The sequence below is a fragment of the Chiloscyllium punctatum genome, chromosome 3 (assembly GCF_047496795.1).
Source record: "Chiloscyllium punctatum isolate Juve2018m chromosome 3, sChiPun1.3, whole genome shotgun sequence".
Taxonomy (NCBI): Eukaryota; Metazoa; Chordata; class Chondrichthyes; order Orectolobiformes; family Hemiscylliidae; genus Chiloscyllium; species Chiloscyllium punctatum.
The window spans coordinates 53,846,048-53,858,602 of NC_092741.1; the positions used below are offsets into that span (position 1 = coordinate 53,846,048).

The 12,555-nt window shown below is 39.7% G+C and overlaps 1 protein-coding gene across 3 annotated transcripts in view; it reads right to left on the minus strand.

Annotated features, from left to right (window-relative positions):
- Window positions 1-12,555, minus strand: part of lca5 (lebercilin LCA5) — a 91,437-nt gene that overhangs the window by 35,346 nt on the left and 43,536 nt on the right. For all 3 annotated transcript variants that reach the window (XM_072553358.1, XM_072553360.1, XM_072553359.1), the window contains one exon: window positions 1,603-1,750. In XM_072553358.1, the coding sequence (XP_072409459.1) occupies window positions 1,603-1,750 (148 nt within the window). The remainder of the gene's footprint in view (window positions 1-1,602; window positions 1,751-12,555) is intronic.

Genomic DNA, 12,555 nt, shown 5'->3' on the forward strand with positions numbered 1-12,555 from the left:
GAAAAAATTATTATCCAATAAAAATTTGTCCTTCACAGTTTTAGCCTTACTTCTACTCTCAAAACTTCAATTTACTCGTTTGTCTTTTCATACTGCTTGCTATCATAAATATCACCAAATGAGTCTCTCAGATTCCTCCTCCCAAATTGAAAAATTCAAGATTCTTTGGTTCTTTCCTGCTGCTCATACCAAGCTTTCTTTCCCACTGCCTTAGTGTCTCATGTTTGTATTCAGGACACATGATATGGTCTGTTCAGACTCTGTAGTTTGAACATGGCTTCCTCTACCTTGGATTCTATTATTTGAGAAGTTACACAGTTAACAAGGTGATTATATGCACCAGGGACCAGTGATCTGAATGGAGCAGAGTGGAATTATCAACAGAGTAAACAGGACTTGACAAAAAACGATAACTGATCACTGATAACCATGATAACCATTTGGAAAATCCTACTTAATAGATAGAATCAAATGATGAGACATTAGCGACACCACATATAAAGCAATGCAAAAGGTATAGAAAGCCTTGAAAATGGCATTGCCAAAAGACTATAAGGAAATCTATTTAAAATGCACTGATCCAGATACTAATCAATGCTCCAGAGATTCCAAGGAAATGAAAGGTAATTTATGAAGCTTTTTAAGGCCAAAATCAATGGATTTTGTTTGTCATGTTATCATAAGCAAAATAGTAATGCTAAAAACCACACTGCCAATTATGGAACAAAAACTGAAATTGCTGGAAATTCTCAGAAGAAGGGTCACTGGACCTAAAACATGAACTTAGATTTATCTCCACAAATGTTGCCAGCCCTGCTGTTCCAGCAATTTCTGTTTTTGTTTCAGATTTCAAGCATCTGCAGTTCTTTGGTTTTTTTGTCTATTGTCAAATAAGGATTAGATCAGCACTTTGAGGTCCATTTGTACCTTGCACAAGCTTTAGCAAGTATAGATTAAAATATCATAGTTAGTTTTCAAAAATATCTTAAGGAATAAAAAGGATATCAAGGTAAATTGGATTATCTTTTGGAGGAATTGATAGTCATTATGGAATTTCTAGAAAGGGAAGTCACTGTGAATGAATAGATTAAAGAAATGGCATCAGGCTGAGATGAATTTAAAAAAAAACTTGTATGATGGTTGAATATTAGTAGGAACAGAAGTGATCATTGGCCACAATGGTGCATTAAAAACTACGAATGCAAGACGTTCTTTACGTTGACCATCACACTGAGAGTTAAGGAATAGTTAGCCAAAATCATAGGCTCTCTCTTTGAGAGTTAGGATTTGCACCATCAACACAGAGGATGATTGGAAAGGAGGATTCAACGAAGTTACTAGACAACTTTCAGAAGGAAACAAGATTAAATAGCTGTTGGAAAGTCAGAAAGACTGGATTATTTACTTATTTGAGTGAAGACATTTATTGCAACATTAAGATACAGCTATATTGTAAATACTAAATTAAATTTTAAGACTATAGATAAAGAAGCAGAAATAAAAATCCAACATGATTTACTGAATGTTGGTCTCATGATAAATATTTCCATCTCCATTCAGTTTGATGTAAAAACATAATTAAAATAACATTTATACTCTTACTTTCTCTCAGCTTTTGAGCTTTTAACTCCAACCTGTGCTGTTCTTGTTCTCGCTTACGCTTTTCTTCACACTCTCGTTCTTGCAGCTCTTTTCCTTGTCTCAGAGATTCTGTCAATTTCAGGGTCTCACTGTCACCATGTTCTTGAATCTGTAAGAAATTTGTTAATACCACAATCTTTTAAAAATATATATATGAAGAACCAAACAATATGTACTAATTTTCTGCTCCACTGAGTGACTGTATAAAACTTGAATTTCACCTTTGATGATAGGGTGGGATGGGAATTGCATGTCTGGTTTCTGATACACAATGAGAAGAGCCAAAAGTAAAATAATGAAACAGCAAAATAAAGTAACAGGCAGCTCTCCCATTTTCTTATCGCACATGAATGTTAAGCTTGTGTTCCACCAGGACTCACTCAACCTCTGAATACATTACCATCTTGGTCCAATAGGAAGAAGGAGGTGAAAGAAACTGTCTTTGAGATCAAGGCATCATTTGATCAAACAAGGCTTAAAGGAGCCTGAGCAAAACTGGAGTCAAAGGGAATCATGTGAGAACTCTCTGCTGCTTAAGAGTAATTCCCAACACAAAAAAGGATTATTTTGGGAAGTCAATCAGCTCAGTCCCTGTACATCACTGCAGGAGTTGCTCAGGGTAGTGTCCTAAGCCCAAACATCTTCAACAGCTTTATTTCATTCATAAAGTCAGAAGTCGTGACATATGCTGATGTTTAGCACCATTGCCCACTCCTTAGATACTGATGATGGTGTTCCCATTTATCTGCCATCCTTGTTCTTCCAGTTGGTGGTTCTGAGGGATTTGAAACTGCTGTGAAACTTTGGTAAATTACTGCAGTGCATCTCATAGATAGTACACACTGCTATGACTGAGCATCAGTGCTGAGAGTCTGAATGGATGTGGATGTGGTACCAACCTGCAGGTTGCTTTGACTCTTGTTCAAACCACTCTCATTCAGGTAATTGGAGTGCTTTTCATTGTGTTCGTAACTAGACCTTTGTGAATGGTAGACACTGTTTCGGTGGTCAGGAGGTGAATTATTTATTGCAGGATTCACAACCTCTGACCAGCTCTTGTAGCCACAGTATTTATTGTAATTTTCAGTATGTTGATAGCAGAGGATTCGGTGATGGTAATGTCATTGAATGTCAAAGGGTGATATAGTTAGATTCCTGCTTGTTGGAGATGAACAAAAATGGCATGAATTTTACTTGATGATAAATGACTGAGATTTGATGCAAGATAAAATATGAATAGTGGAGTTTTGGATAAGCTGAAATTCAGAAGCTGGTGGATAAATTTAACATCAGGAAGAATCAAAAGTCAGGTCTGGAGAAAGCAAAGACTTGGAAGATTTCAGGAGAAGAGGGGCTGAGGTAAAAGCAAAGATTAGTGGTCTTTACAAAGGAAGGCCAATGAAGGGGAGGATGTGGGGTAAGAAACTTCAGCAGAAGATCAAATAGAGGACAGTAGGCAGATGATTAAAAGAGGATTAGAAGTCATGGAGCTGCATTCCAAAACACTATTAATCCTGCAGTGACTCCAGAGACAACAATGCATGATGAGAAACCAAAATAGTTGGATCCTAACAAAACACTTTCTCAGCTGATGAACAGATGGAAAACATCAAAAACATGACCACTTAAACAAGCATTACAATAAACATATTTTCCTGCATAATTTAATACAAATCCCACAATATTGCTGGACTAGCAAAAGTATGGTATGATACAGTGAGAGAACTCGCAAAGCCACATGGCAGAAATCCCTTCAAAACACTTAACAAATCTCAGTCTTAGCCATAAAATTAAGATTGAGCACTTTGCTTTTAATCAAGACAATTTCAGCAGTACCCTCTATTGAAGGAACTTTAGATGAAACAGCTGAAGGGCAATAAACATCCAAATCTACCAAGTGGCATACAATTTTATTTAAAACTCTAAATACACCTACAATTATCAAATATGGCAGCCTATCATCCTTTAAGTTTGTAGTTTTAAATGGTGCCTACCAGCCTGAATATATTTTGATACACAATTCCACAGATATCAATAACTGAACACTGAATCATGTCTAGCTGCTGACAACAGTATTGCTGTTGGAGCTCTTGCCATGCTGAAGTTAGACAGCAATCTCCAAATCCTAGATATATAAATATTTAAATAAGCTTTTTTTCTTATCCAAGTCATTACACTTGTTGGATGCACTAGTAATAAAAACTACTGCTCTGCCAGTGCCAAATTCCTCTGGTTTATTTAAGCCAGTCATGAACAAAAATAGCAAGATACTGGTTAGACACAACTGTAATCTAGTTTTAGTCTGGAGAATATTTTAGAGAAAGAAAGGAGGTAGAGCAAAGTTTCCTTAGCAAGAGAAACAATGAACAAAACTTGGCCCTTTGAGCCTCCTCTGCTATTTAAGAAGATCATGGCCAATCTGATTTTAATCTCAATTCTACATTCCTGCATATCCCCAATAATCTATCATCCCCTTTATAATCAAGAATTTATCTACCGCTGTCTTAAATAAAGATCTTACATTCACTGCCTTTTGAGGAAAGGGAATTCCAAAGACTCACAGCCCTCAGAGAATGAAAATTTCCTTCTCTGTCTTAAATGGGCATCCTTCTGTTTTTAAACTAGCATCGCTTATTCTAAATTCTCCCTCAACAGGAAACATCCTTTCCATATTCACCCTGTCATGTTCCTGCAGGATCTTACATGTTTCAAATAAGTCACCTCCAATTCTTCTACACTCAGATGATACAGGCCTTGCCTGTCTAGCCTTTCCTCATATAATTACATATTTATAATAGAACTGAGTGGTAGCTTTTCAAACAGGGACTTGTAAAGATTTGTGGTGGGCCATACTGCTGTGAACCGCAAACAGAAGAGAAACAAGAAAATGAACTGTAAGAAAAAAAAACTCCCCAAAACAAAACTGTGAAAACTACAAAATACTGAAATCGAGTTGGCAAGAAGAAATACAAAAAGATGCCAAATAATACAAATAAATATAAATCTGGTTCTAAACACTATTAGATATTGTTTGTTAACTATTACTTGCTTTTTAATCACAATCCAAAATTTAACCTAAGCCTCAGGATCGGAATGGGTTATAATAATAGGATAAAAAGAGACATTTTAACAAGATCTGTCTTAGTTACACATGGCACAGTCAGATAATCTCAATTTCCATTGATAGATTCAACATTTCTTCTGTGGAAAAGATCTCTCTTGCTCTTCATAAAAGTGAGGGCACAATAGTGAAATATGATTCAGTGTTTGTGGGTGGCTCGACCAAGGTATGAGATAGTTTGAGCTACATAGTTTTGTTGTAGAATTGCAGCAGAGATCAAAGTGATGAAGTAACAATGAGGAAGAAATTAGAGTGGCACTGTATGCAAATTGATGTTGGCTCACCACAGAAAGCTACTATAAGGCAACTATCAACAATGAGGTAAAACTGACCAATTTGCATGAACTGCTGTTATAGCTGTGCTGACAAATGGGTTTTTGGCTCAATTTTACAGCTGGCATGCATTACCACTTCTGTGGTGAGTAGTTCAACTCCTGTCATTCCTATGCCTGTTCATCATCTATAGGCACAAATCAGAATGCCGTCTACAAGGATAGTTGCAGTTCCAGGAACATTCAAGAAGCTCAACACATCCAGGACAAAGAACTCTGTTTGACTGGCATTCTGACCACCACAGTTAACACTCATTTCCTACACAATCAATGTGCAGCAGCAATGGCATTGCATCTGCAAGATGCACTGCAGTAACTCCAAGTCTCCTTAGACTGTTCTTTCCAAACCCGCAAACTCATCCATCCAGAAGAACAATGGCAGCAGATCCATAGGACCATAACTACCTTCAGTTTCCCTTCCACACCCCATATATCCTGCCCTGGAGTTATATTGCTATTCCCTCATGGTCATTGACTTCATATCCTAGAAATCCCTGTCTAACAGCATGTAGTATACCTCACTCTGAGTTATGCAGCTGTTCAAATTAAAAAAAACCTCTATACAACCTTCAGCAATTTAGCATAGGTAATAAATGCTGGACAGCAATGTCCACATGCCATCAATTAATAAAGAAAAAAGTTATGGTAACCTGATCAAGTGCAAGATTGGCAGTGACTCAAGTTTCAAACATCTACTCCCTTTGTGACATTTCTACTGAATGATCTGGCTCCAGTTTTCAGACTCTGCCCCTTAGTTCTACAATAGTTTATCTTTATCTACCCTGCCTTTTCCTGTCAATTTCTTGAAGGCTTTAATCAGATAACCCCTAATGTTAAAATTCTGAAGAAAACAAGCCTAATTTGTCTACTTTCTCCTCATAGCTTAAAACCTCATTCTTGTAAACTAATGTATTTCAGCCAAGGCCAATATATCCTATCTAAGGTGTGGTGCCCAGATGTGCTAACAGTGCTCCAAGTGTAGTCTAAACAGGGCTTTATATAAATGCAGCATAATTTCTACATCCTTGTACTCCAGTCTTCTTGGTATAAAAGCCAACATTTGATTAGCTTTCTTGATTTAAAAATTCATAAAAGCGCAGAAAACAAAACCTAAGCACCTGAACGCGCTAGGTCCTCTGTATTTAACTTCATACCAACTAGCAAGTGCCCTGATCTATCCTTTTTTGGTCCAAAATGGATAACCTCACACTTGCTTATACTGAACTCCATCTGCCAGTTTTGCTCATTCAGCTAGTCTATCCCTTTGTAATGTTATGCTATCATCTATACAGTTACAATGCCATCTAATTTTGTGTAATCTACAAATTTGGATATGTGACTTTCTATGCCATTATCCAAGTTGGCAATAAATAATGTGAATAATTTAGGTCCTGACACAGATCCTTGAGAGACACCACCGGTCGCACCTTGCCAATTTGAATACCAATTATCCCCACTTTATGTGATCTCTGCCATTCCACCAATTTCCCAGTCAGTAATATGCCCTCAATTCCATGAGCTTCTACCGTAGTTAACAACCTCTCATTTGGTACATTTTCAAATGCCTTTTGGGAGTCCATATGAGCAGCATCCAGATACATTCCTTATCCACTAACTTTAGTCATCTCTTCAAACATATTCAATCAAGCTTGTCAATCATAACCTATTTGTCATGTATCTATGCTGGCTGTCCCTGATTAACTGACAATTTTCAAGGTGTTCAATTACCCCATTCTCGATTATAGACTCAAACCAATTTCCCCACCAGACATGTTAGGCTAACTGGTCTGTAATTCCTGGGTTTCCTTCTCCTTAAAAAAAGTCATTTGTAGACTGTGGGTGTTGCTGGCTGGCCAGCAGTTATTGCCCATTTCTAGCTGCCCTTGAGAAGGTGGTGGTGAGCTGTTCTCTTGAACTGCTGCAGTCCACCCGCTGTGGTTTGATCCACTATGCCATTAAAGAGGCAATTCCAGGATTTTGATCCAGCCACAGTGAAGGAATAGTGATATATTTTCAAGTCAGGATGGTGAGTGGTTTAGAGGGGAACTTTTAGTGGTGGATGTTCCCATCTGCTGTCCTTCTCCTTCTAGATGGATGTGGTCATGGGTTTGGAAAGTGCTGTCTAAGGTCTTTGGTGAATTTCTGCAGTATCTTGTAGATAGTACACACTGCTGCTACTGAGCATCAATAGTGGAGGGAGTGAATGCTTGTGGATGTGTTGTCAATCAAGTGGGCTGCTTTGTCCTGGAAGATGTCAAGATTCTTGGGTGTTGTTAGCACTGCACCCATCCAGGCACGTGGGGAATATTCCATCACACTCCTGACTTGGGCCGTGTACAGATTGGGCAAGCTTTAGGGAATCAGGAAGCAAGTTACTTACTCTCGTCTCTGACCTGCTCTTGTAGTCAGTGTTTATGTGGTGAGCCCAGTTAAGTTTCTGGTCAATGATAACCCCCAGAATATTGATAGTTGGGGATTCAGCGACGGTAACACTATTGAATGTCAAAAGGCAGTGGAGAGATTGTCCCATATTGATGACGGTCATAGCCTGGCATTTGTGTGGTGGGAATTAACTTGCCTCTTGGCAGCTCAAGCCTGAATATTATCCAGGTCTTGATGCGTTTGAACGTGGACTGCTTCAGTATCTGACGAGTCATAAATGGTGAACATGTTCACAAATGGTTGCACACATCCCTACTTCTGACCTTATGATGGAGGGAAGATAATTGATGAAGCAACTGAAGATGGTTGAGCCAAAGACACTACCTTGCAGAGCTGTCCTGGAGCTGAGATTACTGACCTCCAACAACCATGATCACCTTCCTTTGCTCCAGGTAAAATTCCAGTGGAGAGTTTGCCCCTGATGCCCATTCATTTCAGTTTTGCTAGGGCTCCTTGATGCCATGCTCAGGTGAGTGCAGCCGTGGTGACAAGGGCTGTCATTCTCCGTCACCTCTGAAATTCAGTTCTTTTGTCCATGTTTGAACCAAGGCTGTAAGGAGGTCAGGGCTGAGTGGCCCTGGCAGAATCCAAAACGGGGTATAACTGAGCATGTTAATGCAGATCAGGTGCTGCTTGATAGCACTGTTGATGACACCTTCCTTCACTTTACTGATAATGAAGAGTAGACTGAGGGGGCAGTAATTGGCTGGGTTAGATTTGTCCTGATTTTTAATGTACAGGTCATAACTGGGTAATTTTCCACATTGTTGGGTAGATGCCAGTATTGTAACTGTATTGGAAGAGCTTGGCTGAGGGAGTGTAAGTCTTCGAATACTATTGCCTAAATGCTGTCAGGGCTCAAGCCTTTGCAGTATCCAGTGTGTCCAAATGTTTCATGATATCATGCGAAGTGAATCAAATTGGCTGATAACTGGTATTCTGTAATGCTGGGAACCAGTGGAGGAGAGCAAGATGAATCATTCACTCTGCACTTCTGGCTGAAGGTTGCTGTGAATACTTTAGCCTTTTCTTTTGCAATGACGTTCTAAGCTCTTCCATCATTGACGATGGAGATATTTGTGGAGTCTACTCCTACAATGAGTTGTTTAATTGTCCACCACGATTCACAACTGGAAGTGATCTGATCCATTGGTTCTGGAATGCTTAGCTCGGTCCATCAATTGCTGATTCTGTTTGGCATGCAAGAAGCCTTGTTTGGTGGCTTCACCAGCTAGCCACGTCATTTTCAAATATGCCTGATGCTGTTCCGGGCATGCCTTCCTGTATTCTCCAGTGAACCACGGTTGATCCCCTGGCTTGATGGTAATAGTTGAGTGAGGACTATGTTCGGTCATAAGGTTACAGATTGGGCTGGAGTACGATTTTGTTGCTGTTGATCACCCACAGCACCTCATGAATGCCCACTCTTGAGTTGCTAGGTCCATTCGAGATCTGTCCTATTGAGCACAATGATAGTGCCACACAACATGATGGGGGTTATTCTCAATGTGTAGGCAGGACTTTGTTTCCACTAGGCTAAAAAGAGATAAGTCTGAGGCTGGTACAGTTGAGAAGAGGAACAAGTCAAATAGTCAAGGCAGAAAAGAGCAAGGCAGAGAACAAGGTAAGATGGATGAATTAAACTGCTTTTATTTCAATGCAAGAGGCCTAATAGGTAAGGCAGATGAACTCATGGGAACATGAGACTGAGATATTATAGCTATAACAGAAATATGGCTCAGGGAAGGGCAGGACAAGCAGCTTAATGTTCTGGGGTATATGTGCTTCAGGAAGAATAGAAAGGGAGACAAGACAGGAGGTGGAGTGGGGTTTTACTTAAGGATAGAGTTACAACTGTACTTGGGGGGGACAGTCCTGGGAATATGTTCAGTGAAATTAAATGGGTGGAACTGAGAAATAAGATGATAACCTTATAGGGATTGTATAATAGTCAGCCCATCTCACCCCCTAACCAAATACTCAGCAGCAAATTGACAAGCAAATTTGTAAGGAGATTTCAGTAATCTCTAAGAATAATAGGGTTGCATTGGTAGGGGATTTGGATTTTCCAAATATAGACTGGGACTGCCATAACACTAGCAGTAATCCAGATATTACTACTCTCGAGGACCTCCTTTTTAAATTCCTGCCTACCTCTCTGTATAATCTCCCTTCAGAATCTCAACCTTTTCCCTTCCTACTTTGTTGGTTCCGATGTGTACAATGACCTGCTGGCCCCTCTTCGCCTTGAGAACATTCTGCACTCTCGCTGATAATCCTTGATCCCGGCACCAGGGAAGCAACACAACATTCTGATTTTTTGCTGCTGGCCACAGAAACGTCTGTCTGGACCTCGGACTAGAGAGTCCCCAAACATAATTGATCTCTTGGAACCCGACGTACGCCTCATTGCATTACAGCCAGTCTCAATACCAGAACCTTGACTGTTTGTGCTACGTTCCCTTGAGAATCTATCACCTACTACATTTTCCAAAACAGTATACTTATTTGAAGGTTCCTGCACTAACTGCCTACCTCTCTTACCTTTGCTGGAGTTAACCCATCTATGTGACTGTATCTGCGACTCTTCCACCCTTTCTATAACTGCCACCCCTCACATGCCCTTGCTCTTGTAAATTCCTCATTGCCTCTAACTGCCTCTCCAACCGATCCATTCGATATGATAGGTTTCGCAAACAACAGCATTTATTGCAGATACAATCCTTAGTAACCTGTAAAGTGTCCCAAAACTCTCACATCCAACAAGAAGAGCATATCACGCTACTATTTTTGCTTCTTTGAATCTACAGACCCAGAAAATAGCACTGTCTTATTCCTCTACAAAACATTGCTCCAGGTTAAATTAATCTTATGGCTTATATTTTAAGTTTAATCAAGAGACATATCTCAATAAAACTTATAATCACTTACTCACTACTGCAGATTTACTGTAAGGCCACGCTTAAAATATTTACTTATCTGTTTCTGTGCTGTGACCTCTCCCAAACAGGTTCCTCCAAGATTAGTTGTGAATTTCACTGTTTGTTAATTTTCCCAGACGTACTCCGAAGAAGTATACTTAGGAAGGAAATCAGGACGGCAAAAATGGGGCATGGGATAGCTTTGGTGAATAGGGTAAGAATCCAAAGAGTAACCAGGGACAGAATAGGGGCCCCATAAAAATCAACAAGGCTGTCCAAGTGTGAAACCGCAGGATATGGGTGAGATGCTAAACGAGTATTTCGTATCAGCATTTATTGTGGAGAAGGATATGGAAGCTAGAGAACTTGGAGAAATAAACAGTGATATCTTGAAAAGTGTCCATATTACAGAGAATGAGATGCATAAAGGTGGGTAAATCCCTGGGACCTTCCCAAATCTTTGTGGGAAACTAGGGAAGTGATTACTGGAACCCTAGCTGAGATATTTGTATCTTTGATAGCCATGGGTGACAGCTGGAAGACTGGAGGTTGGCTAATGTAGTATCGTTGTCTAAGAAAAGGAGCAAGGAAAAGCCAGGGAACTGTAGACTCGTGAGCCTGATACCAGTGGTGGGTAAGTTGTCCGGAGGAGATTCTGAGGTAATGGATTTACTCATATTTGGAAAGGCAAGGACTGATTAGGGATAATTAACATGGCTTTGTGCCTGGCAAATCATGCCTTACTAACTTGATTGAGTCTTTTGAACAAGTGGCAAAGAAGATTGATGAAGGCGAAGTGTTGCGTTTGGCTACATCAACTTCAGCAAGGCATTCAACACTGTTCCGCATGGTAAGATCACATAGAATCCAGAGAGACAGCTCGCCATTTGAATAGAGATCTCTGAAGTTGTGATGAAGAGTCATCTCCACTCAAAACATTAGCTTGCTCTCTCTCCACGGATGCTGCCTGACCTACTGTGATTTCCAGCATTATTCGTTTTTGGTTCATTTGGATACAAAATTGGCTTGTAGATAGGAGACAGAGGGTGGTGGAAGAAGGTTGTTTTTCAGACTGGAGGCCAGTAACCTCTGGAGTGCTGTGCATGATTTGAATGAGCTGCCAGAGGAAATAGTGGAGGCAGGTACAGTTACAACATTTAAAAGGCATCTGGATGAGTACTTGAATAGGAAGGGATTAAAGAGGTAGGAGTTAAATGGGACTAGATTAATTTAAGATATCTGATTGGTATGGGTAGTCACTCTTACTGTCGAGGGTGTACTGAACTCATCGTTATCATCGACAAATAAATGCCCGTAACTCAGTCACAAATGGCTGTTTGGGCTGCCCACAATTAATGCTGACAGTAACACCTCTCAAGGTTGCTGAATGTGTAATCATTCTTGCAAGGACATAGATGACAACACGTCACATTTGATAACAATTGCAGCACCGTACATTGCATCTAACAAGACAAGATTGCAAAATTAGTTGTTTCTCTTGAATTATTTAATTGACCTGTAATATACTACAAGCATCACTAAAAGATTCAAAACAGTTTCATTCAATAAAACTGCCTCCCCCTATCATTGCACTGAGGAATGAATATTCTTTTATAATCCCTGTAATGAGAAATGTAAAGGTTTCTGATCGAATTAACTGGTAATTAACACAGTGAAGCATTGTGAAAAGAAAGACAAGAAAGTCTATGAAAGTTTGTGACTGGGGGTAGACAACAAATCTGTCCATCTCAGTGATTTGTAAGCCGAGAGCCAATTACAAAAGAAACAGCATGGCTTCGCTGACCAACAGTATTCAAAGGGGAGCATGTGCACTCTAAGTTTAAATTGTATAAGTTAAGATGCCTTCGTGCCTTGATGCCTTGCTGCTGTATGCTGTAACTGATGTGCTTTTCCAGCACCACTCTAATCTGTTAATCAAGAAACTCAGATAAAGTTCTGTGGACCCGAGTTTGAATCCTGCCAGGGCAGATAGTGGAATTTGAATTCCATTTTAAAATAATCTGGAATTAAGAATGCACTTATTCACCAACCTTCTTCACGGAAGGCAATCTGACATCCTTACCTCGTCTGATTTACA